This window comes from Onychomys torridus, chromosome 3 (assembly GCF_903995425.1).
Source record: "Onychomys torridus chromosome 3, mOncTor1.1, whole genome shotgun sequence".
Lineage (NCBI taxonomy): Eukaryota > Metazoa > Chordata > Mammalia > Rodentia > Cricetidae > Onychomys > Onychomys torridus.
The window spans coordinates 160,284,390-160,308,220 of record NC_050445.1 but is presented as its reverse complement, the minus strand read 5'-3'; the positions used below and the strand labels follow the sequence as shown (position 1 = coordinate 160,308,220).

Sequence of the window (23,831 nt, the reverse complement as noted above, 5' to 3'; positions counted from 1 at the left end):
AGATTATAAAGATCGCCTAAAAAATGGAGAGCAGCTTAACCCAGACCAGTTGGTAAGTTGAGATCTTTTGTTAGATGTACTGGTCTGCTTTCTTTTTTTCTTCCTTCCTTTTTTTTTGAGACAAGGTTTCTCAGTGTAGCCCTGGCTGCCTTGGAACTCACTGTGTAGACCAGGCTGGCCTTGAACTTACAGAGATCTGCCTGTAGAGACTATTAGATGATATTAGTTGGATATGGGTTAAATAGAGCAAATTAGATTAGATGAGTTACCATGTACATTGAAACTTAATTTATACTAGCAAGACTGGGTATACTCAAGTTACTTTTCAACTCTTCACTGGTTTAATATAAACTTGACATCTTTCTATTCTAAAATCTGTTTATTGTAGCTTTGTCTCATGATTCTGAGTTGTTCTCTTTTAATTTCTTTCATACTTGAGCTATGCCTATAGCCTTTTAAAAATTACCTTCACTATAAATATTGATTATAATTTTTATTTTAAACTCATAGTGGTACTCCTGTATTACCCTATGAAATTCTGGCATTACAGGCATATATATGAGGCACCATGCCCAGCTACAACTTTTTTCTTTCACATGTTTGGCCTGTTCATGGTATACCTGGTAATTCTGATATTTATTTAATTTGTGAAGGAGAGTGTTTGCAATATGGACTAAAAAAATTATTGTTATTTGTTGTTTTGGTCTGATCACATTTACTGCCTTTTAAGAAGGAACAAAATGTGCTTGAAGTTATTTAAGATTAAAAAAAAAATATATGCATATGCATGTATGTCTGTGTGTGGGTATGTTAGTGCAGGTGCCTGTGAAGGCTAGAAGAGGGTGTTGGGTCCCCTGAAGCTGTAGTTACAGGCAGTTCTGAGCTGCCCAATGTGGGTGATAGGAACCAAATTCACATCCTCTAGAAAGAGCAGCAAGTGCTTTTTAACTGCTGAACAGTCCCTCCAGCCCTGGAGTTATTTGATCTGGCTCATGGGCCTGTTAACTTTTTAACTAAATTTGGCTTTGTATTAATTTTAGGCATTCAAGGCATTTCCCTCCTTGCTGTACTGCCATCTTCTCTGACCCAGAAGTTCTATGGTGTAGTAACTAGGAGTCTGTTGAGGCTCAGCTTTGAATTGTGTGAGCTTTGAGCATGGTATACCTTCCAGCTAGTGAAGGGACTTGGCTAACCATCCAGCATTTACTTCCTTGGTTTTGTTTTCATGCTCTGTCCATCAGCTTAAAATGTGGAAGCTGCTCTTTTTGTAAGAATTCCAGAAATTCTGTTAGAGTGGCATCACTGAGGGTTTTTGATCTGAACTCGGGTAAAGTGCATGTTGCACAAGCATGAGATCCTGAGTTCAGTCCCTGAGTCAAGGTAAAAAGCTGGGTTTGGTGGTGCCCTCTTGTAATCACAACCCTGGAGCGGTGAAGACAGATCCCTGGGGCCTGCTGGCTAATCAGGGTAACCTATTTGGCAAGTTCCAGACCAGTGAGAGAACCTGTTTCAAAAAAACAAAACAAGATGGGGCGGTGGTGGCGCATGCCTTTAATCCCATCACTTAGGAGACAGAGGCAGGTGTATCTCTGTGAGTTCGAGGCCAGTCTGGTCTACAAAGTTAGTTCCAGGACAGCTAGACTGTTACACAGAGAAACCCCATCTCAAAAAATCAAACAAAACAAAAACCCCCAAAACCAAAAACACAAAACAAGCCAACAAAACAAAAACAAAACAAAAACAATGGAGAACTATGGAGATTGCTTAGTGGTTAAGAACTCTTACTACTATCCCAGAGAACCTGAGTTCAGTTTTCAACACTCATGTCAGTCAGCTCACAACTGACTATAACTCCAGCTCCAGGGGATCTGATACTTTTGCATCCTTGGTTACCAGTATTCATATGAACGTTCCAATATACACACATATGTCTCATTAAAAATAAATGTTGGGGGCTGGAGGGATGGCTCAGCAGTTCAGAGCACTTACTTGCTTTCCTAGAAGACCAGGCTCAATTCACATCACCCACATGATGGCTCACAACCATCTGTAACTTTAGTTCCAGGGTATCTGATGCCATCTTCTGGCTTCAGTGGCTACCAGATACACAAGTGGTACAGAGACATACATATAGGCAAAACACCCATACACATTAAATTAAAATTAAAAAAAGATCCTAAAAAACATCAGTGGGCTAGGCTTGGTAGTGCACACTTCTAATCCCAGCACTCTGGAGGCAGAGGCAGGCAGATATCCAAGTTTGAGGACAGCCTGGTCTGCATAGTAAGTTCCAGAAAGCCAGGCTACATGGAGAGACCCTGTCTTGAACCAAACCAAAACAATAGCAAAAAACACCAGTGTGCACAGTGCTTGAAGAATTCTATCTGAGGTTTCTCTTTGGCTTTCATATATATATGTATTCACATGAGAACACACACATAGACGCAGTAGTATTAAAGAGGAATCACAGAGTAAAGTTTACTATAAAGGCAGAGTTGGATTTGGTCTAGGACCCAGATAGAAAGACTTTTCATCACTGGGTGGAGAGAAGGAAGAATGGTACACATTGGTAAATTGGTATTAGTATCTGGCTAATTATTGCTGCCTCTTGAGAGAGGGTATGGAATGGTATTCCTTCTAGTTTTATAGCCCTTTGAGGATTATGTGCTGTCATTACATTTTCTGCCCATATAGCTGGAGAGTTTCTTTGTCTTTCCTATTATGAAATATATGGTTCTAACAAAATGTTCCTCATAAGTCATAATGGATAGTAAAACAATCGTAAGTGCTCATCTTGACTCAAGTAATACAAACACCACTGATGCTTCTTCCTGCACTTTTTCTTTCTTCTGTGATCTTAAAATCTCTCCCTTTCCTTTCTTATACTTTTTTAAAAAATTAGATTGTTCATTTTATTTTGTATGAGTATTTTATGTGTATATATGAATGTGTACCACATGTGTGCTTGGTGCCTTTGGAAATAATGTTGCAGGATATTCAGTCACATTGTTACTCTTGAGTTTGCATTTGTGTTAATTAAATAAAATAAACTTTGAGTCAGGAAGCAGAGCCAACAACTAGTTGACAAAGTAATCAAAGAGAGTCACAGGGAGTCTGGAAGACAGACACACAGGAAATACTAGGGAGGGACTTTGAGTGTGGCAGTCTTACTGATAAATAGAACTTTAGGCCTTTAGGCGGAGTTTTTTGTTGGGACTGCTGGCTCCCCAATAAATGCACAGAGACTTAAATTAATTGTAAATACTCAGCTGATAGCTCATGTTTGTTACTAGCTAACTTTTACATTTTAAAATAACCCATTCTTATCTACCCTCTGCTACATGGCAGTACCTTCTTTCAATATGGTACATTCATCTTGCTTCTCTCTGTCTCTTGTGACTCCTGAGACTCCACCCTTCCGGGCATCCTCTGTGTCTGGCTGTCCCACCTATACCTCTCTTGCCTAGCTATTGGCCAGTCAGCTCTTTTAATAAACCAGTCAGAAGGCACCTTGGCAAAGACACATCTTCATAGTGCACAAAAAGATGATTCCATAACACAGAGCGATAGAGATTTAGTTAAAAACTACATTTAATGGCAGTGGCAGGAGGTGTAAAAGTCCCACCAGGTCACTGCCCAAGAAGTGGACCGTGTAGTTGCTGGGAATTGAACTGGGGTCCTCTTCAAGAACAATCAAGTGTTCTTAACCACTGAGCCATCTCTCCAGCCCAGACCCTGCTTTTGTTTTTTAACAAAACTTGTTCATTCCTACTGAATTTGTTAGAACTGCTTTTTTTGTACCTTATGATCAATAATTTGTTATATATTTTACAGTTTGTCTTCACTCTCTTTAGAACTATTCACTCAATTTATATTTAATGTAAGCTGTATTTTATTTTTGTTGACTTTTTGTGTATGAATAGATGGATGCTTCAGTCGCTTTTGTTTTTGCTTTTGACAGTTTAAACAGTTCATTTAATCACTTTTACATATTTTGATAGGTGAAAGACTTTTTTCAGGGAACACATTAATCATTGGTCTATAGCATTGGTTCTCAACCTTCCTAATGCTTCAATCCTTTAATACAATTCCTTGTGTTGTAGTGGCCCTCAACCATAAAATTATTTTGCTATTACTTCATAATAGTAATTTTGCTATTGTCATGAATCATAATGTGAATATCTGATATACTGCTCTAAAGGGGTCATGACCTACAGGTTGAGACCCTCTGGTCTATAGTGTTCATCTGTAGTTCATTCTGTAGATAAAAATGTCTGCTTTTTAGAATCATTGTATTCATTTATAGCAGTGGGTATTTAGCAGTTCCTCTTGCTACATATTTATAAACTTAATATTATCAGAATGTTGTTATCATGGGAATTGAATCCAGGGCTTTGCTCTTGCTAGGTTAGTGCTCTACTTACCTAGTTTGTCAAACTTTTTTTCTAGCAGCTGTACTAAACTATACAGTGCATGCATGAACATTAATGTACATGTCATAAAAGAAATTTAAATCTACAAATAAATTAATAGCATATTCGTGCAGCCAGGCAATTATTACCAATCCAGTTCTGGAAAATTCTATCAACTTCTGAGGTTCCTTTTTATCCTCTACTTTGTTTTTTAATCTCTATAAATTTTTCTTTTCTGGACATTTCATATAAAATACTTAAAAGCATTATTTTATAGCCAGGTATAGTGGTGCACACTTTTAATCCCAACACTTGGGAGGCAGAGGCAGGCAGATCTCTGTGACTTCAAGGAGGCCAGCCTGGTCTACATATTGAGTTTCAGGATAGCCAGGGCTACATAATAGAGAGACCTCGTCTAAAAAAACAACAAAAAACTTTAAAAATTTTATGTTTATGAGTGTTTTACCTGCATGTATGTCTTGTGTAACTCTTGTGTGCCTGGTGTCCTTGGAGGCCAGAAGAGGGTGTTAGATATCCTGGAATTAGAGTTATGACCTACCATGGGGGTGCTCAGAATTGAACTGGGGTTCCCTGGAAGAGCAGCCAGTGCTCTTAACTTCTGAGTCCTTAAAATAAAGACTTTGAATATGGAGTCTGTCTTTAAATATAGCTATGGCAAGCATTTTTTTTGGTGGTGGGTGGTGCTAGTATTGATCCCAGGGATTCTACCAGCTGAACCATATTCCCAGAACTCTGTTGAGTTTCTTTTAACTAGCATATTTTTGAGGTTTTTCTATGTTGTGTGTGATAATGTTTTATAAGTTTCTGCATAGTTGGGTTTTATTTGGGGCTGTTATGCATAATCCTTCTAAATGGTCTGTTTATTTTTACTATATATATATATATATATATATATATATATATATATGCATTTTGCCTGCATGTATGTCTGTTTGAGGGTGTCATATCTCCAGGAACTGGAGTTACAGACAGTTGTGAGCTTTCATATAGGTGCTGGAAATTAAACCTGGTTCCTCTGGAAGAGCATCCAGTGCTTTTAACTGCTGAGCTATATCTTTAGCCCAATAAATAACCCTCCTATGTGTGTTGACATATACATTTATGTGGATATGTTTTCTTTTGAGTAATACCTAGGAGTAGAATAATGTACTGTCTATAAATATATATATGTGTGCACTTTTTAAAAAACACATATTTACTTATTTTGTGTTCCTTTGCTATAGCGTGTATGTGAAGGTCAGAGAATAACCTACAGTAGTCCTTTCTTTTCTCCTACTATGTGGGTTCTAGGAGTTGAACTTAGGTTGTCAGTTGTGGCAGCAAGCACATTCATCCACTGATAAATCTGTTGATCCTACTACACTATCTTAATTACTGAGACTCCAGTATATCTCTAACTGCTTGAATAAGTTCCTTAACTTGTTCTGTTCCAAATGGACCTTTTTCATTTTAAATTAAAAAGGGGCTGGGCATGGTGACACACACCATTAATCCTAGAATTCAAGAGGCAGAGGCATGTGTAGATCTCTGTGAGTCTGAGGCCAGCCTGGTCTAAATAGTGAGTTCCTGGACTGCCAGAGCTACATAGTAAGAGCTTGTCTCAAAAACAAAGCCCCCCCAAATCTCCACAAAAGCCCCAAACAAAAACAACAAGGACAACAAAACTAATTAAAAAAGCAAAATTACATTTATTTGTTTCATTGTATGAGTGTGGTGAGGGGGTCAGAGGATAGCTTGTGGAGTTAGTTATTTTCTTCCACCTTGTAATTCCTGGGGATCAAAGTTGGTAGTCAGGCTTGGGTAGCAAGTGCTACTACCCACTGAGGTATCTCATCAGCTGGCCTCAAACTGGCATTTGTTTTTCTCAACAAAGAGTTCAGTTACCAAGACAAACTCATCTCTTCTCTGATTACTGATTTTGTTCAAGTATGAAATCTTTTATTTATTTATTTTTTAATTACTTTATGTATATGAATATTTTGCCTGTATATGTATATGTCCATCTTGTGTGTTCCCGGTGCTTGTGGAGGTCAGAAGAATGTGTTGGATCTCCTGGAACGGAGATGATGTGAGCCACGACACGGGTGCTGTGAAACAAACCCAGGTTTCCTGAAAGAGCAACAAGTGCTCTTACAGCCTAAACCACTTCTCCAGCCCCTCTAGTATGAAATCTTTTTTTGTTTTTTGTTTTCGTGATTTGTTTGTTTGTTTGTTTATTTATTTAGATAAGGTTTCTTTGTGTAGCCTTTGTTGTCTTGAAACTGGCTCTGTAGACCAGGCTGGCCTCAAACTTATAGAGATCTGCCTGCCTCTGCCTCCTACATGCTGGGATTAAAGACGTGTGCTACCACCTCCTGGCATGGTATGAAATCTTAAAAGAAATTGCTTCTTTAATTTCAATAGGATAGTGCTTGTTATAATACTTATGATGTCTGGTGCCAGGTGGTGGTGGCACACGCTCTTGATCCCAGCACTTGGGAGGCAGAGCCAGTCAGATCTCTGTGAGTTTGAGGCCAGCCTGGTCTACAGAGCGAGATCCAGGAAAGACACCAAAGCTACATAGAGAAACCCTGTCTCAAAAAACCAAACCAAACCAAACCCCAAAACTTATGATGTGTTTGTGTGTGTGTGTGTACACCAGATGGCAGCTTGCTGCAGTTACTTCTCTCCTACCATGTGGGTCCTAGGGACTGAATTCAAGTCTTCTGGGTTAGCGGCAAGAACCTTTACCCACTGAAACTTCTTGATGGCTCAGGGCTCTGATTTCTGATGTAAAAATTGAGGTCAAGCATGGCAGTATATCTAAAGAAATGCTTGAGGGATTGAGGCAGGAGAATCATAAGATCATAGACTTCATATGAGTTTTAGGCCAAACTGAGATACAGTGAAAACCTGTCTCAAACAACCAAAAATTCTAGCTTTAAAATAGACTTTTAAACATTTCTTTATATAACTTATATTACTTTATATAACCTTTTCTTTCAGTAAGTACTTTTCTAGTTTATAAAGTCTTGTCTCCTATCAATTAATGATTTATGTTTATTTGTATGTATCTTGTGTATGTGAATGTGTATACAGGTGTCCATGGAGGCCAGAAAAGGATGTCAGATCCTCTAGTGCTGGAGTTATGGGAGCTCAGATCCCCTGGAAGAGCAGTATTGTGCTCTTAACAAATAAGCCATCTCTTCAGCCCTTTAGCAATTTAAGGAACACTTATTTATTCTGAGCTTACCACTGATGTGCTGTTTTTTAATTCTATCTGGTAGGAAGCCGTGGAAAAGTATGAAGAAGTATTGCATAATTTGGAATTTGCCAAGGAGCTTCAGAAAACCTTTTCTGCACTGAGTCAAGATGTGAGTAAATTTTCATTACTTTTCTTAGAACCACTTTAACCACTGACCTTGAATATGCCACTACCTAAAATAGTATTTGCTTATTGTTTATCTGATACCATGCTGATAGTATACTGAAGAAGTCTCACTAAGTTGCCTAGGATATCTTTGAACTCACTATACAGACCAGACAAGCCTGAAATTTGTGATTCTCCTGCCTCAGCCACCTGAGTATCTGGGATTATAGGTATGTAATACTGTGCCCGGCTCTAGGCTATTTTTAATTTTTTGCTAAATTTAATTAGGTTTGGTCTACTTGACTCTGAAGAGATTTTTCATACCTTCTGGTTTAAATAGGTAGAAATATATTTGTATATGTTTGTTTTCTATCTTCTCAAAGCTGCTTTGTCATATTTTAGTTTCTGCTCAGGTTTTTTTCCCCCTCATCTATGATGTTCATTTCTTTTTCTTTTTTTAAGATTTATTTATTTCATGCGTATGACTGTTGCCTGAATGTATGTTACATATGCCATGTGCATACCTGGTGCCCACAGAGGTCAGAAGAGTGTGTCAGATCTCTGAGCTGCCATGTGGGTGCTGGGAACTGAACTTAGGTCTACTGCAAGAGCAGTATGTGCTCTTCACTACTGAGCTACCTCTTCTGCCCAAGATTTAAATCTTTTAAAAATAGATGCTAGGTGTCTGCGTAGTTCCATAGATTGTTTTCAACAGTGTAGTTGGAGATAGAATAGCCCTGTTTTATGGGTTTGGGATCTGAGGCTCATCTCTTCAATCCTGCGCTTGCCCTCTTGAGTCAAGCCCTCAAGGTGTTTGCCATTACCTTCCCTTTTTTGGTAGTTTTTGGGCTGCTGTTAAACTTTTGTTGTTACTTTTATAGATTGTGGAACATCTTGTTCTTTTATGCTCAGTCTAACTATGTTCTCCTTAGTTTCATGGGGTGATTTCTGTCCTTAGGCAAAAATCCATTATATTAAGTAATGGTTTAGAAAACAAACTTTCATTAAGTATTGCTGATTGAATTGTTTTTTTTTTTCTTCATTTTTCTTTATTAAGAAATTTTCTACTCACTCCACATACTATCCACAGACCCCCCTCTTCCCTCCTCCCACCCCCAGTCCTCTTTCCCAAGCCACCCCGCATCCCCATATTCCCCCAAATCAAGATGTCCCATGGGAAGTCAGCAGAGCCCAGCACACTGAGCCTAGGCAGGTCCAAGCCCCTTCCCACTGCACCACAGGCACCGGATTCCAGAAGCCTGCCTATAGACCAGGGACAGATCCTGATCTCCCTGCTTGGGTGCCTTCAAAACAGTTCGAGCCAAACAACCATCTTCTGTATCCAGAGGGGCCTAGTCCAGTCACATATGGGCTCCACAGCCACCAGTCCACAGTTCATGCTGATTGAATTGTTTATGTGTTTTTTTTTCTAAACTGATCAACAAAGCAGAAGGAAAAGGTCTAAGGTCTTCTTAGTTCTACACAGATAAGGAAAAGAAAGCTGTTAGTGGCTTTTCATGACATCTGATATGAGCTAGGAGATAGTGTACTTAGTTGACTTGATTTATTTAACAGACACTTGAGTTCCTGTTATGTTTCAGTCTCTGTGCTGGGCAGTGATGTATGGATGAATAACCAAGATATAAGTCTCTGTCATTATAGATGCAGACAAATAAGAGAGATACCTAGGGACTGGAGGTATAGCTCAGTTGTGGTAAACACTTGCATAGCATGTGCATGGCCCTGGGTTTGATTCCCAGCACTGCCAAAAAGTAATAAACACGTACATGAGTATGAGTTGCACATATGACTATTTGATGTGACAAATACTTGGCAGGAGGACTTTCAGGTTGGCATAAACCCATAAAACACCTAATCTAATTTTGGGAAATAGGCTAAAGAGAAATATGAAGTGATGATGTGGTATGTATGTATTTATATTTGTGTGTTGTGTGTGCTCATGTGTATATGTACATGTGTCTGTAATGTGCATGTGTGTGGAGACCCAATGTTGACTTTGGGTTTTTTTCCTTGATTATTCTCTACTTTATTGAGATTGGGTCTTAATTGAATCCAGAGGTTAACTATCAGCTAGTCTGGTAGCCAGATTCATCAGGGATCCCATCTTAGCCTTGTGAGTGCTAATGTTACAGGCAGCCACTATGCCTTTCTGGCTTTTAAGCAGATCCTGGGGATCTGAATTCTAATCCTCACACTTGCTCTTGGGCGAGCACTTTATACACTGAGCCATCTCCCCAGTTCTGTGATGCGGTATATGTGGTTGTGAAGATAATTCAGATAATTATTTGTGTTTCTTGTATATACTAAGATGAAATCTCTCAGAGAGTTAGAAGTAGCACCTCTATCTTTCATCCGTTAGGCAGAAACACAGAACCTGTAGCTTTGGGAAGTGTGACTGGTACAGTCCATATCCAGGTCTCAGAAAAAGCCTTACTGGGCCTTTCCCATCTTTAGAACACAGCCCTGTTCACATAATCCCTTCCCATTGTCTCTTTTCTCCACTGGTAAGCAAATTTATTAAGTTACTTCTGTACCCTTAGAAAGGAATCAAATGAATATTTTTTGTGTTTCTTTTTAATCTTCTAATCTCAGAATTTATGAACATCTGTCTTAGTTAGTTAGGGTTTTTGTTGCTGTGAAGAGACATCATGACCACAGCAGCTCTTATAAAGTAACATTTAATTAGGGTGGCTCACTTACAGTTTCAGAGGTTCAGTCCATTATGGCAGGGAGCATGGCAGTGCGCAGGAGATGTGGTGCTGGAGCTGTCAGTCCTTACATCATGACTCAGAGGCAACGGGAGTTGACTGACAGTCACACTGAGAGAAGCTTGAGCAAGAGAGACTTCAAAGCCCACCCCACAGTGACGCACTTCCTCCAACAAGGTCATTCCTAATAGTGCCACTCCCTTTGTGGCCATTTTCTTTCAAACCACAACATCTTTTAAACATTTTTTTTTTTTTTTTTGCTTCTTTTCTTTATACTTTCCCCCTTATTTTCTTCTTTATCTTTTTCCCTTTCCTTAGTATTGCTGGGTAGACAAGGCTTGTTTGGAACTCATCATGTAGTCGGGTATGCCAAATTTGTGATTCTGCCTTAGTCTTCTCAGAGCTGAAATCTTAGGCATGCTTCACCATGCCTGGTTGGATATATCATTTATAAATTTTAACATTGATACTTGTATCAGTAACCCATTTATTGGAAAAAAAAATCCTGAGTTTTTTTTCTTTCTTTGCTGTTTTGTTTTTAAAAAATAACCAATATTATAGAAACATGATCATAAAAACTATGTGGGAAAACTATATTTTCTTAATGGAAACAGGTACACTATTATTTAAAAAAATTTAGACTTGTTTTTTATTTTATGTATTTGAATGTTTTATTTGCATGTATAAATGTGCACCATATGTGTGCCTGGTGCTCAAGAAGTTCATAATAGGGTATCAGATTTCAAACTGGAGTAACAGGAAGTTGTGGTCGACCATGTAATGTTGGGACTGAACCTGAGTCCTCTGCAAGAACAAATGTTCCTAATCACTGAGCTATCTCTGAGCCCCTAAATACTGTTATTTTTGAGATAGGGTCTCACTATGTAGCCCAGGTTGTACCGAGCTTCCTATGAACACCAGGCTGGCCTTGAACTCAGAAAAAAAACTACCTTCCTGTGCCTCCTGAGTGCTGGGATTCAAGGCATGTGTTACCATGCCTACCAGTATACCTTTTATTTGAATGGTATGTCCCTTGCTTACATAACATGTTAAGCTTCAAGGTATAGTTATGAACTGGGCAGATCCCAGCACTCAGGAGGCAGAGGCAGGTGAATCTCTGAGTTTGAGGCCATCCTGCTCTACAGAGTGAGTTACAGGACAGCCAAGGCTACACAGAGAAACTCTGTCTTGAAAAGAAAAAAGGTTAAAGAAAAGTTGGCAAGGTTGATAGGGGTGGGTAGGTGGATGGGGTGAGCTAGAGGGAAGGATTAGGAGATAGTCATGACTAAGGTTCATGTTGTATTATACATGAGTGGAATTTTCAAAACATAAAAATTGAAGAAAAATCCCTAATTCAGTTAAAAACTTTAATGGTGGAAGTGGGGGCCACAACACATTTGCTGTGGATATTTTTAAGAAAAGGTTGAATTTTTTGTCTCAAATACCTGTGGTTAGAAGTGTTTGGTTTTTGGAATAATTAATTACACATATAAAATGAACTATCTTGGGGATGAGACTTAATTCTAAATATGAAATTCACTTATATTTAACATAGCTTGAGGGTGATTTTATACATTACTTTTAGTGTACTTCTGTATTTAATTGAATATTTATTTATTTTGCGCGCGTGCGCATATGTGTGTGTGTGTGTTGGGTGGTGATGGTGGTGTGTACATGCCACAGCATATTTGGAGATCGGGGCCACTCATGCTTCTGTTATATGGAGTCCAGGATTGAACTCAGGGAGGCAGGCTTGGAGGCAAGTGTCTTTAACTACTGAGTCATCTCTCTAACTCAGTGTGCCTGTATTTTTTACTGTGACCCATCACATGGGATTAGATATGGAACTTTCCATTTGTATTTTCACATTGGTACTCAGTTTCAGATTTCCTCCCCTCTGTGTAGCCCTGGCTGTACTGAAACTCACTTTGTAGACCAGACTGGTCTCAAACTCACAGAGCTCTACCTGCCTATGCCTCCCAAGTGCTGCGATAAAAGGCATGCACCACCACATACAGCTTCTGTTAAGTTTTTCAGTTGCAAAATGTATCATCTAATCCTAGGTATTTGGGGTTAGATTGTGTTATATATGAATTGCTAACATGGGTGGTTGAGATATGTGAACCTGTATTTGTTTTAACAGCTACTGAAAGCGCAGAAAAAGGCCCAGAGAAGGGAGCACATGCTAAAACTTGAGGCTGAGAAGAAAAAACTTCGAACTATACTTCAAGTTCAATATGTGTTACAGAACTTGACACAAGAACATGTACAAAAAGACTTCAAAGGGGGCTTGAATGGTGCGATGTATTTGCCTTCAAAAGAACTTGACTACCTCATTAAATTCTCGAAACTGACCTGCCCAGAAAGAAATGGAAGTGTGAGGTAAGTCAGTCAGTGAAATGATTTTCCTGAAATAGAACTTGTAGCACTTTTAGCTTTTCTATTATAGGCAGTTAGAAATTAACTAAGAAAATGTTAATTTGACTCAATATGGGGAACTTAGATATGTTTGATAGATCATTCAGGAATTCAGTAAATTTGAATGTTCTCATTAACGTTGTCTTTAGTATAACACTGATTTTAAAAATAATGCTTTGCCAGGTGTGGTGAGACCTTCTCTCAAAAACAAAACAAAACAAAACAAAACAAAACAAAACAACAAAGCAAAAGAGCTTGATCATTGTCTTAACCCAATGCAGATATTAACTGTGGTACTAGTTATAAATGAACTGATAATCTAAAACTGCAAAATTGAGGCTACCTAATATTTCTTTCCCCAGTTAGCTACTATTAGATCTTTATGCTTTTGCTTTGTTAAATATGGATTGGTCCAAGTCTGTTAGCTATGAAAGCAGAGTCCAGTTCCTACTAAAAATCAACTTTGTGTAGGGGAGAAGCTGGATAAAACTCAGTGTACCCTAGAGAGCTGCATGCCTCACTCCCTGCTGTGCTCCGTTCCATATCACCTGTGGGTTGCCTGTTGGCTGCTGCCTTCTCACTTCAGTTGGTTCAGGAATGGAGCTTTCTTCATGTTGAAAAATAAGCTGCCCTCTGTAAAGTGAAGTTAAATGAAGCTTTGAGTGCTTCCATTTTATTTTTATTTCTGAGACACATTTGATAACTAATGATACTACACTGGTAGCTTAAACTCTTGGTCTATTTCTTGATAGTTGTATTTGGCAAAATCTTTTTTTATTCATTTTAAGGAAGACATTTATTTTTGATAAATATATATAAAATTCAATACTTTGCTCTAAATAGTAAAAGGGTTAAATTAGCATATTTGACTATTCATGGATTATGTTTCATATGTACATTGTACTGCTCTTCATGTATATGTGTGTCTAAAGCCACTCTGTTCTGCTGCTGCTTTTCCTTGTCAGTGTCGAAGATCAGATGGAGCAGTCATCCTTGTACTTTTGGGACCTTTTGGAAGGTAGTGAGAAAGCAGTGGTGGGAACAACATGTGAGTTTCTCTACTCTGGACTTAGGCAGTACATAGCAAACGTTTTGTCTAGAAGTTCAGTATGATATTGAAGGTCTAAACTGTGTCAGTCCACCAGAATTTACATGTCTGACAATGCTGTATTCCTTGGAAGAATAATCCCTTCATTTATATTAAAGGAAGCTATTGTATATTCCTGTTTACTGAAAGGCAACGAACAGAATTTTCAAGTGATAACCCATATGATCTGGGAACAAAGCGAAGTACTAGTTCTCATTTCAGTACCAGCTCAATCATTTTGGAGTTCAGTTTTCTGTTCTGAATAGTGTGGTACATGTTCTATTTGAGAACTTTAAAACCCTACATTGTTAGTATAAGGCTTAATTTAGTAGGTCATTGTAAGAAATGACAAGTGGTTTGTCTAGTCTTTTGGACAGTCAAATGACCACATTCAAATTGCCAGACATGAAATATGAAGTACACAGCTTAGGATCATGAAAACTCCCTATAAGCTAATAAATATTTCCATCCTTAGTTAATTTCTTCCTCTTTAGAAAATATCCAAGTCCTAGGGTCTGGGATATGGTTTATTAAAGTGCTTCCTGTATAAACATGAAATCCAAGTTTGATCTCCTGATACCTATGTTAACAACAACAACAACTGAACATGCATGGCTGAAATCCCATCACTGGGGAGATGAAGACAGGAGGATCCTTGGAGCTTGCCACCCAGCCAGTCTAGTTGAATCAGCGAACTCCAGGTTTACTGAGAGAGTGATTGAAGAAAACTCCTGATATTGACCAATAGCCACATGCACATGCAATCATACACAAGTATATAAACCTACAGAAAAGTAAGCACATATGTGCATAATTATCAAGACTTGTAACTCTGTTTAAATCTTAAACTACAGGTGGAAATTTATATTTTTGATCCAGGCATGGTAGAATGCACTCTAGTCCCAGGCAATCAGGAGGCTGAGGTCAGAAGGTAGCTTGAGCCCAAGAGTTTATGACCAGCCTGAACAGCATTGCAAATCCTGTCTTGGAAAATACAAAACAAAACTAAGAAGAAAGTGTTTTGGAAAAGGGTTTTTGTCACTTCCTCATAAAATTAAGTATATGCTTATTATATAGCCAAATAGTTACATGTCTATAACCCAACAGAAATGAAAACAAGTGTGCACATAAGTACCTGTATACAATGTTTATACTGTTTATTCATAGTGGTTCTTGATTAGAGTCAGTCTAGATACACAGCAGTAAATTGATAAACAAAATATGACCTTTTCATCCAGTAGAATTTAGTGTTAAGAAATGTCTGGGTCTGGTAGTCCATTCCTGTAATCTCTTGGGAGGCAGAAGCAGGAGGATCATTACCAGTTTGAGGCCAGTCTGATCTACACAGTGAGTTCTAAGCCAGCTGGAGCTACATAGTGAGAGCTTATTTCAGAAAAAACAAACAAAAACCAAAACCAAAACAAACAGCAAAAACAAAAAACCATTAATACATGCCAGGAACATGGATGAATCTCAGAGTAATTATGCTCAGTGAAAGAAGCCAGACAATACATGAAAATATATATTGTATGACTTTGTTTATATGGAATTCTAGAAAAGGTCACTAAGTTACTAGGGGAGGGGACTAATTTGGGAGGGCCTTAGGGGATTTGGTGGGTGTTAAAAATGCATTAAAATTATGGTTCTTTTGGTGGAAGCATGATTTTGTATCTGTTAAAGCTATGAATTTGAAATAGGTGAAAAATTTTGTTTGTAACTAATACCTCACAGATGACTAAAATATTGCCATGGTGGTACATACTTGTAATCCCAGAATTCAGGAGGCAGGAGAATTGCTATGAGTGTGAGGCCAGTTTAGGCTGCAAAGTGAGAACTGTTTAAAAGGGGGTGGGGGGAGAAAAGGCCAATTAAAAAGAGAGAATCAGGCTGGATGGTGGTGGTGCATACATTTAATCCCAGAGCACTCAGGCGGCAGAGTCTGGCAGATCTCTTAAATTTAAGGCCAACCTGGTCTACAGAGTGATTTCCAGGATAGCCAGGATTACTCAGAGAAACACTGTCTAGAAAAAAAAGCCAAAAACAAACAAAAAAAAAGAAAAGAGAGTGGAGTAGTATGGGTGTTATGCCTGGTTTGGAATAGGGTTTTATTGTACATGTAAAATAAAATATATACAACTTTGACATTACTTTTACAATTTTTTAAAAACTGTAGTACCAGTTTGTTAGGAATGATATACAGCATAACTTGAGTGAAACCTTCATGAAGGAATTTTGTAATTTAAAATACTTAAGCCAGCAACTTGGTATACCACACTTTGTTGACTACCATGGGAGGCCTTACCCACTCTGAGGAGTGGATGGGGGTAGAGTGTGAGGGAGGTGAGGAGGCGGGAGAAGGGGAGGGAGGGGGAACCGGGGTTGATATGTAAAATGAAAAAATTTTAATAAATAAATATATTTAAATAAAAAAATTACTTAAGCAAGTTCTGGTAGCTCAGGCCTGTAATCCCAGCCCATGGGGGGTTGGGGTGGGGCTAAAGCAGGAGAATAACCAATTTAGACTGCCTGGGCTATTTAGTGAGACCTAGGTTTCACTTAACCAACCAAATAGAACAACAGCAAAAGCAGGAGTGTCCAAGATAAGGTTTCCTGTTGGTTATGATGGAGGAGCTAGCTTTTATTTCTGCAAATCCTTAATTAATGGTCAACACAGAGTAGTGGCTAGTTATGTATCTTGGAGACAGATGGGAAAAATGTCTCAGTCAGGGAATATGTGACTTCTCATGCTCTTTGATTAGGTTCATTGATATTTAGTTATTTTTCAAATGGTAAAAATAGAGACCCAGAGAAACTTCAGTAATTTGTTAAATATCTAGTCTTATCTTTACTGTTTGTATCGATTCAGCAGTTCTAAGTGTTCCCCATCCACTCTTGTGATAGTTGACTGTAAGCAGGATAATATTGAGATTCTTATTCTCCATAATTTTCAATGAACTCTTGGGTTATATGCTAACTAAATCTTAATCACTCTTTCTTAGACAAACATGTGAAAGATCTGCTGTCTAAACTGCTGAACTCAGGTTATTTTGAAAATGTCCCAGTTCTCAGAAGTTCTAAGGAAAAAGAGGAAGAAATGCTAATGCAATCAGGAAAGAAGAAACAGTTACTGACGACTGAATCTATCAAAGAGTCAGGTTTGTTGTAATCTTTTAAGTTCTTTAGCTTGCTATTTTTTATTTTATTTTATTTTTTGAGACAGGGTATAACTATGTAGCTTGGGTTGGCTGGACTTACTTTGTAAAGTAGGCTGGTCTTGAGCTTGGATGATTGTCCTTCCTCTACATTCTGAGTGCTGAAATTAATAGGTTTGGACCAGGACTCCTGTTTTGTTTTGTTTTTAAATTTTTGCTTAGCATACAAAGAAATGGATACACTATGCCATTTTCATTTTTATACATTTGTCATAATACTTCGTTCCTAATAACTCTTGTACTCCCTCTTGGTGGTACCTTTCTGCTTTCATGACATACATTCCATTATAGAGGTTGCATTTCTTATTGCATTTTAGAGCCATCATCTTGAAATGATTTAGTTTGTTGGATTCTATATGAATAGAGGTTTTTATTTGTTGTAAAATAAGCCTAGGTTTATTTCAGAGCCAGCCGACAAGTCGACTAGGGTAGCTAAATAGGGTGTGAGGCTATGGGAAAAATAGAGACAGAAGAATAGATGGAGACAGAAAATCAGTGCTGGGAGGACTTCTGGTCAATACCAAGCAAGCCCTGAGTTTGTTTCACAGTAAGGAAGCTTTGAACTCTTTTGGGTCAGAATGGACTTCAGCTTCAAGCTAGGTCAATGTGGGAAACCGGGTCACTCTGGGCTCCCACAGGTTTAGAAAACAGATTACTAGGGTTTGGAGAGATTTCTCAGTGTTAAGAGTATGTACTGCTCCTATAGAGGATTCACATTTGATTCCTAGTAGCCTGGTTGGGGAACTTAAAACTGCCTTTAACTTCAGTTCCAGGGGAATCCAATGCCCTCTTCTGGCCTCTTTTGGAATTTCACTTTGACACACAAATATACACAAAAATTAAAAATAAAATGTTAAAAAGAGAGAGAGAAAACAGATTGCTGTAATTTACAGTTTAACTTCTTTTTGTTTGGTTGAGAAAAGGTTTTCTGTAGTAAGGGCTGGCTTGAGCTCTTGTTCTGTTTTTCAAGTGCTGAGGTTTTTGTTGTTCTATTTGGTTGGTCAAGTGGAACCCAGGTCTCACTAAATAGCCCAGGCAGTCTAAATTGGTTATTCTCCTGCTTTAGCACCACCCCCCATTGGCTGGGATTACAGGCCTGAGCTACCAGAACTGGCTTAAGTATTTTTAAATTACAAAATTCCTTCATGAAGATTTCACTCAAGTTATGCTGTATGTCATTCCTAACAAACTGGTACTACAGTTTTTAAAAAACTGTAAAAGTAATGTCAAAGTTGCATATATTTTATTTTACATGTACAATAAAATCCAATTGCAAACCAGGCAGAACATCCATAGTGTGTGCCTATTATTCATTGGAATATTATAACTCTGACTCAAACTGGAATATTATAACTCTGACTCAAACTCTGTTTGAGGACAGTCTGGAGTACAAAGTGAGTTCCTAGACAGGCAGGGCTACACAGAGAAACCCAGGCTCAAAAAAAAAAAAAAAAAAAAAAGGAAACTTGACTTCAATAAATATCTCATGAAATACTAGCTTCAATTACAGTTATCCTTAGAATTTATTCTCTTTTTTTCTTTTCTTTTTGTGCTAAGGATCAAACCTCAGGCCTCAGTATATGCTGTGCAAGTATTCTACCACTGAGCTACAAGTGTCCTCCACATCCTTATGACCAATGAACAATAATTGGAATAGTCCTGCCAATTATTGGTGGTGATATTGTGTCCCCCAGAATATTGTGCACTCTAATAAACTTATCTGGGGTCAGAGAACAGAACAGCTACTAGATAGACATAGAGGCCAGAAAATGGTGGCACACACACCTTTAATCCTATCACTTGGGAGGCAGAGATCCATCCAGATTTCTGTGAGTTCAAGGCCACACTGGAAACAGCCAGGCATGGTGACACTTACCATCCCAGGGAGTTATGGCAGGAAGCAGAAAGGTATATAAGGTGTGAGGACCAGGAACTAGAGGCTTTTAAGCATTTAGGCTTTTGAGCAGTTCAACAGAGATCCATTAGGATGAGGACTCAGAGGCTTCCAGTTTGAGAAGACATGACTGGCTGAGAAGTTGGTGAGATGAGGTTAGCTGTGGCTTATTCTCCTTTCAGAATTCACCCTAATACCTGGCTCTGGGTTTTTTTTTTTTTTTTTTTTTTTTTAAAGTAATAAGACCTTTTAAGATTCATGTTACAGCCCTGCTATGAATATATTTAATTTTGTTCTTTGTTCTTCTGAGTCCTTTGAAATCATTGCTGGAATAAATTACAGCTATAATAAGGCTACAAACTTAGAATTTGTATTTATTTATAAATTTTTTTTATCTTCTCAGAATCTCCTGTGGAACTTGTACAGCCAGAGATACAACCGCAGGAGGTGAGAAGTGATTAGGTTCTTTGCTGAAAGTTGTTTACAGTTTTCATCTGTTACTATGGCTTTAGAGTCTGAGGTTTGGGCAGACAGACTGAATTTGAATCCTGCCTTGCAGCTTAGTGTCTGGTTGGATTGTTGTTCTCATCTGTAGAGTGAAGACTAGAATGATATCTGGTGTAACTGTGAAGGCTAAAGGGGCTAGTGTGATACACAGTAACTTCTCTAGCATTAGCTATTGCTGTTTTAAATCCTTATGTTAGATTTTAAGGATGTATAGAATTTTGTTACCAGATTTACATTGGTAGCAGAAGAGAGTGTTTACTCTTTTTAAGTGACATTGGAATTTGTGGAAGCTGAAAAGAATTGGAGAAACATGCACAATATAATAGATATGTAAAGGAATAGAGAAAACCTGGGAATTGAGAAGACATACAACTAAACAGTGTAATCTTCTGTAATTGAACTTTCCTGGCTGTGACTTTTAAAGGAGGTAACAGGTGTGTGGAAAGACCCTCAGACTAGCAAAGACAAAATTGCTTTGGTAAAGGGACTACATAAAGTGATTGTGGTACTATAACGTGTAGTTTCTTCTAGTCTTAAATGGGTCACAGATTCCTACTTTTGAAGTGTCAAAGTTTACATTTCTGTTAAATGAGGAAGAAAGAGAAGATACGGAAATAGTCCAGTTTCTTCAAATAGGGTAAGGAAGGACTTTCATGTCACATACTTTCATGTGAGACTGATAGACGTAGGAACGTTAATAGAGTTAAACATTACATTCAAAGTCTATGCATTTGAATCCTGAAGCACATTGTTTATTTATCTGGCTTAGTTTCTTAACAGACGCTATATGACAGAAGTAAGTTATTCAAGAAAACAAGAAAATGAGGAACGATCTTGGGAAGCAGATTATGCTAGAAAACCAAATCTCCTCAAATGCTGGAATATGCTTCCTGAATCAGATGGTCAAGAGAAGAAGCAGGAGTCCTTGGAGCCTTGGGAGTCTTCTGTTAAGTCCCAGGAGGTATCAAAGCCTGTGGTTTCCTTAGATCAGGGGAATCTCAGGTCAACATTGCAGGAAGAGCAGAAGCAGCAGGTTTCTATGACATCTGTCAGTCAGTGGAAGTCAGAAACCCCTGAGTCCAAAGTGGGCAGCCCTCAAAAAGAGCAAAACATACAGGAAACACCAAAGCCATGGGTGGTTCAGCCACAGAAAGAACAAGATCTAAAGAAGCTACCTCCTGGATCTTGGACAGTCTCTGTGCAGAGTGAACAAAGCAGCAGCAGGTCCTGGAGCACTCCTATGTGCAGAGAACAGGATTCAATGAAGCCTGCAACTCCAATGTCGTGGGAAAACAATGCTGAGAACCAGAAACACTCCTTAGCACCACAGTTACAGATTTCTCGAAAGTCCTGGGGAGCAGCTTCAGCAGGCCTGTTACCAAAAGACCAGCTCCTGCCCCGAAAGTTAAATGTAGAACCCAAAGATGTGAGTAGATTTCTGTGTCTGCCTCTTCCTGTTGATGTTAAATCTCTCTCAGGATGTGAGGTTTGTAAGGAATGATCTTTGTCTAATCTCAGCTAGTATTGCTTGTTCTTATATTATAAATTATTTAATATTGCTTATGAAGCAAACATGTCATCACTTTGTTTATTAAAGACTTAACTCCCAAGGCTTTCCACCCCAGCTTAGTAGTTGACCTTTAACCACCTACTGTTCAGCCAGGAACTTTCTGATCAAGGCTTTGGTAATCTAATAGTGTGAAGAATCACTTTGTTTGGAGAAATCAAAACATTGCGTTTTATAAATAAACTACAATGCTGCCTTATAGAAAGAGAATTTTATAGTTATTTTTCTTTTTTTTCTTTTCTTTTTTGAGACAGGGTTTCTCTGTGTAACAGCCCTGGCTGTCCTGGAACTTGTTTTGTAAACCAGATTGGTCTTGAACTCAGAGGTCTACTTGCCTCCAGAGTTCTGGGATTAAAGGTGTATGCCACCATACCTGGATTTTATTTTTGTTTTTGAGACAAGATCTCATTATGCAGCTCTGGCTGGCTTGGAACTCATTATGTAGACCAGTCTGGCTTTAAAACTCAGAGATAAAAACAAAAACTAAAGCAAACACCAAAAAAACCCAAAACAAAACAAAACAAAAAACTAAAAAAACAAAACAAAACACTCAGAGATCCACTGCCTCCTAAGTGGTGGCATTGGAGGTATATGCCACTACTCCTGGCTTTTTCTTTTTCTTTTCTTTCCCTCTTTTCACGTGCTAAATATTTTATCTTATTCCTGCCCTTGTAGAAGATTGACAACCACACTTCATTAATTTATAATATCTAGTAGTAATTGTATGATTACTGCTTTTCAGATGCATATTAAAAACCCCATTTTATTATCTCAGTAAAGCAGTAAGATAACAACTCTAATTTGAGAGTTTGAGGCCAGCCTGGTCTATACATAGCAAGTTCCATGCCAATTAGTGCTACATAGTGAGAGCCTGTCTTGAAACAACCCCCCCCCCCAGCCCCAGAAAACCCAAACCCAGAAGTCCCCCCTAATTTGCAAATCTGCTAGGTATTTGAACCTTTACCATAATAGAATGTTGATCTCATGATTTTTGTTGTATGATACTAAAAACCAAGGCTGTTTAGTTATAAGAGGCCAAACATACTGAATTTGCTTTTATGGCATAGGTACCATTATGTTAAAGTTTTAGGCTCTTTCAGTAACTAAGATGGCACTCATTTCTCTATGAACAGCTGATCTCAGCTATAAAAATATGGCTAAAGACTAGAGAGATGGCTCGGTGGTTAAGAGCACTCAGTGACTGTTCTTCCTGAGGAGACTGTGATTTGATTCCCAGCACCCTTATGGCAGCTACAACACTTGTAATTCCATTTCTGGCTATCTGATGCCTTCTAGCCTCTGCAGGTACCAAGCACATACATGGCACACACACACACACACACACACACACACACAAACACACAGAGTTGTACAGAGACAAAACATCCATACACATAAAGATTAAAAAAAAAAAAAGAAGCGACAACTGTAAATGTTAGGGTAAATTCAAGGTGTCTACCAGTTTATCATGAGAGTCTCTAAACAGCAGCAGCCTCCAAGAGTATACTTTTTAAGTTAACTATAATAAAGTATTTCCTCAATCCTGTTGTGTGCATATTGCAAATGGATATTTGTATATGGGTTTTGTGTGTGTGTGTGTGTGTGTGTGTGTGTGTGTGTGTGTATAGTATATGGATATATATATATATATATATATATATATATATATATGTATATATATGTATTTATAAATATTTTAATGACTTTGAAATCATATGTATCTTAAAATGGGATGCATATTCAATGTGGTAATAACAATTTTTGCCTTGATGAGAAAGAAGCTGGTATGTGTCATAGTCAGTGACTTCTTATCACAGAGAGCAAATGGTAATAACTATCTATAATGAAACACTTTTAAAAGAAGGTCCTTTAAGGGAATCCTTCATTTTTTAGAAAGATTTTTATTAAAGTTGATTTGAAAGGGGAAAACAAATTAATTGGAAAATGAATTTATGTAAGAATTCTTACTGTGTTAAGTCTAATAAATAGTATTTCCATTTGATTTCTGCAGATGTAATAGTAAAGTAAGCTTCCTGATTGAGACTCACACATGGTGGGTTTGTCTTATAGGTGCCTAAGTCTGTGCCTCAGCCTATAGACTCTTCCTCTGCCTTTCCAAAGGATCCGCTGTTGAGGAAAGAAAAACTGCAGGACCTCATGACCCAGATTCAAGGAACTTGTAACTTTATGCAAGTATGAGCTGTTTTGTTTTATTTTTTTTTAGGGTAGTTTTAATTATTTGATAATTTCTTACATGTATAGTATATTTTGATCATATCCAGTTCAAGTTCCCCCTTCCCATTGTCTCTTGTAGCCCTTAATACTTCCCAGTCTCCCCTTCATATTCTCATCTTCTTTTTAAAAATGAACCACAGCATTTAGTGCTGCCTGCATGTGTGTGAGTGTGGGACCATTTACCCATTTACTAGAGAAAAAGCAATCTAGCAGGCATGAAAAAGTGATGTGTTTCCTCCACCCGGCACCTCTAGCAGCTGTCAGTTGCTGATAACTCCAGCTAGGGATAGAGTTTCATAAGTCCCTTATCTCATCCATGTTGAGGTATTGACTAGCTTGGATTTCTGTGGGTTACCATAGCTTCTATGAATTCATGTGTGCAAGAGCTTGGTCATGTCCA

General features: G+C 38.2%; 1 protein-coding gene across 4 annotated transcripts in view; it reads left to right on the top strand.

The window, feature by feature from the left end:
- Caprin2 (caprin family member 2) overlaps positions 1-23,831 on the top strand; it is a 49,617-nt gene that overhangs the window by 4,842 nt on the left and 20,944 nt on the right. For all 4 annotated transcript variants that reach the window (XM_036182118.1, XM_036182119.1, XM_036182117.1 and 1 more), the window contains exons 3-10: positions 1-52; positions 7,700-7,786; positions 12,655-12,893; positions 13,895-13,977; positions 17,016-17,171; positions 19,526-19,569; positions 20,399-21,055; positions 23,267-23,389. The exon at positions 1-52 is cut by the window's left edge and continues 11 nt beyond it. In XM_036182118.1, the coding sequence (XP_036038011.1) occupies positions 1-52; positions 7,700-7,786; positions 12,655-12,893; positions 13,895-13,977; positions 17,016-17,171; positions 19,526-19,569; positions 20,399-21,055; positions 23,267-23,389 (1,441 nt within the window). The remainder of the gene's footprint in view (positions 53-7,699; positions 7,787-12,654; positions 12,894-13,894; positions 13,978-17,015; positions 17,172-19,525; positions 19,570-20,398; positions 21,056-23,266; positions 23,390-23,831) is intronic.